Here is a 2,571-nt window from a genome sequence, read left to right on the forward strand (position 1 = left end):
AAAAAGCATCCGGTCCACACTGTAAAGTGGTTGGCATTTGGAAGGGCATTCAGCTGTAAAAACCATGCCAAAACTGACCTCACCTGTGTTGGTGCCATGTAAAAAGTACTCAGCCCACTCTATGGTGTAGTTGGTGTTAGGAAGGGCATCCAACCGTAAAACTTATGCCAAAACAGATACCGAAGTCTGGTGCAGTCTTCTGCCTGGCCAGCTCCTGTCAAACTGTCCAACCCATGCCAGCATGGAAGGTGGACATTAAATGATGACAATGATGGTGATGCATTTATTTTCCAAGATTCTTGATGTGAAATTGTGTGTTGAAACAGATATTGTTATACTTGGGGGATAGTCATCATTTGCCAATTAAATACACACTATATATTTGGTCTTTATTTCAGCTTTATTACTATTATTATCATTTAGTGTCTTTGTTTAAGCTCTTTTGTCACACATCCTGTGATCTCATCAGCAATCCTCTATTCCACGTCTCCACTTGTTCTACTTATTCCATTTCATGACAAAATTGAATAAGTAGAACAGGAGGAGACGTGTGATACAGAGTTGCTGATGAGATCGCAGTATGTGTGACGAAAGAATGTAGACAATGACACTAAAATAATAATAATAAAGCATTTAATAATCTTTTCATCTTGTTTTATTTTTGAAGGTAGAACGCTGATAGTGGAAAGTAATTCCCAAATTACCTCCCCAAAATGATGTCCAGTGAACAGAGCATCTGTTCTCACTTCCATTTACGCGGCATTGAGTATGTCATTTCAATGATGTATGGAGAAGGAACGGGCAATAATTTCACCATTGAGGTCCTTGACAATGGGACCTTGGATGTGTGGTGTGGTACATTTGATGTAGAATGTAAGTTTTGTATGTCTATTTTTCTGTTTATTATTTTTTTTCTTTTTTCTTTGGACTTGCATGAATTGTTCCATATAGCTACATACAATACTTCTTTTGAAAACAAAAAAGTCAATCAAGGATATTTGTTATTTGAATGTCAATTTATTTCATGGGAATCTGGTAAATAACATTAATTACTTCACTGTACATAGCTTGAGATTAAATTGATCACCTGATTAAATTAGATTAAAAATTTAAAATTATACAAAATAAATTTACTAATTCTAAATGAAAGTTGGATTCAGAAGTTGTTCTGTTCATATTTTTCCTTGGAGAGATTTAAAAACAAAAATGAGGTAAACTGGTTCCATCAAGAATTGAAAATAGATCAGACCTTGCTATACGATAATTCACTGCTTGTTTAGCATCCTGCAACCATAATCATGGTCTATGCATTTATTCATGGCATTGTTGCCAACCCTTATTGAAACAAAAATGTATGCATGTATCTAAATTGGCAATGATCTTCAATTTGATGAATAAGCAATAACTGTGAAGTTATTTCATTATATTTAGCTGCAAAGATGGGAGAATATTTTCCTGTTAAGGTGGTAGAATATTTCATCAAAGATTATCCTCCTATGAGGAAATGAAGCAAAAAACACCATAAAAAGAAACAATTCAACCAAATTTTGTTAACTTTATTTATAGATACATCATTAGTTATAAATATTTTGATTTTTGTTAACTTTGCTAATGGCATGTGTTTGTAACTCCTAACAGCAACAATTAGCTACATAGTCAAACTTTGTCAGAGCCATCATATGTGTCCTTTAGAAAAGGCTTTGGTGTAGGTAGCTGAACAACAGGTACCACCAGTGCTGCCTTAAGATATGGGCATATTGGACAGTTGCCCTAGTGCCCCTTGAGTTCAGGGCCCCAATGCTAATGTATGAATGCTGTGGGCCCTAGTGCATTGCTTTGAGTATCCATCTTACAGTTAAGATGGCCCCAAGTTCTACTTGCACTTTACATCTGAGTGGTTAGTTGGTTAATACTGGTTTTTAAACTTCGTACTTTTGAGACAAGGGAAAATTTTACATAAACTCTTGATAGTTAGGTAAAATTTCAACTTTGGGTTTGAGTCATACAGGTGACACATGTGTACCCATAGTTTTTTTGTACTGTAAACCCCGGAATTAAGAAAGCTATTCTGGAAATACAAGGGCCTTTTTGCCAATGGTATAATTTTATTTTACAAATTTGATACATCAATATTTTAGCACACTGTCACAATTTCAAAGACTTTAAAACTTATTTACTTTAACCTTTAACACACAGCATTTTATCTAGAATTGGTTCCCCTGCCACTGCCCTGTTACTACAGGGGATAAAACTCATACGATGACATGATGCACCTACAGTGTGCTAATGTTTAAAGTAAATAAGTTTCAGTCTTTGAAATTGTCACACATAGAAATGTGGACTTTGCAGTTGAGTGATTTTGCAATTTCTGAATTTTGCTCATAATCATTAGGTTCAAATCAAAGATTACAATAGATATAAATATTTTATGTTTGAAAATCTTGATTCACTTCCAGATGTACTTTAGGAATATATATATATATATATATATATACGAATTAGAAGACCAATTCCCAAATGTTAAGGGTGGTCTATATATATATATATATATATATATATATATATATATAT

At 33.7% G+C, this 2,571-nt stretch overlaps 1 protein-coding gene across 5 annotated transcripts in view; it reads left to right on the forward strand.

Annotated features, from left to right (window-relative positions):
• The window catches only part of LOC106877348 (centrosomal protein CCDC61), a 107,103-nt gene that overhangs the window by 46,023 nt on the left and 58,509 nt on the right, over positions 1 to 2,571 (forward strand). For all 5 annotated transcript variants that reach the window (XM_052970643.1, XM_052970641.1, XM_052970639.1 and 2 more), the window contains exon 2: positions 668 to 873. In XM_052970643.1, coding sequence (XP_052826603.1) covers positions 714 to 873 — 160 coding nt within the window. In that variant the 5' untranslated portion in view covers positions 668 to 713. The remainder of the gene's footprint in view (positions 1 to 667; positions 874 to 2,571) is intronic.

Source organism: Octopus bimaculoides, chromosome 9, assembly GCF_001194135.2.
Source record: "Octopus bimaculoides isolate UCB-OBI-ISO-001 chromosome 9, ASM119413v2, whole genome shotgun sequence".
NCBI classification, from domain to species: Eukaryota; Metazoa; Mollusca; class Cephalopoda; order Octopoda; family Octopodidae; genus Octopus; species Octopus bimaculoides.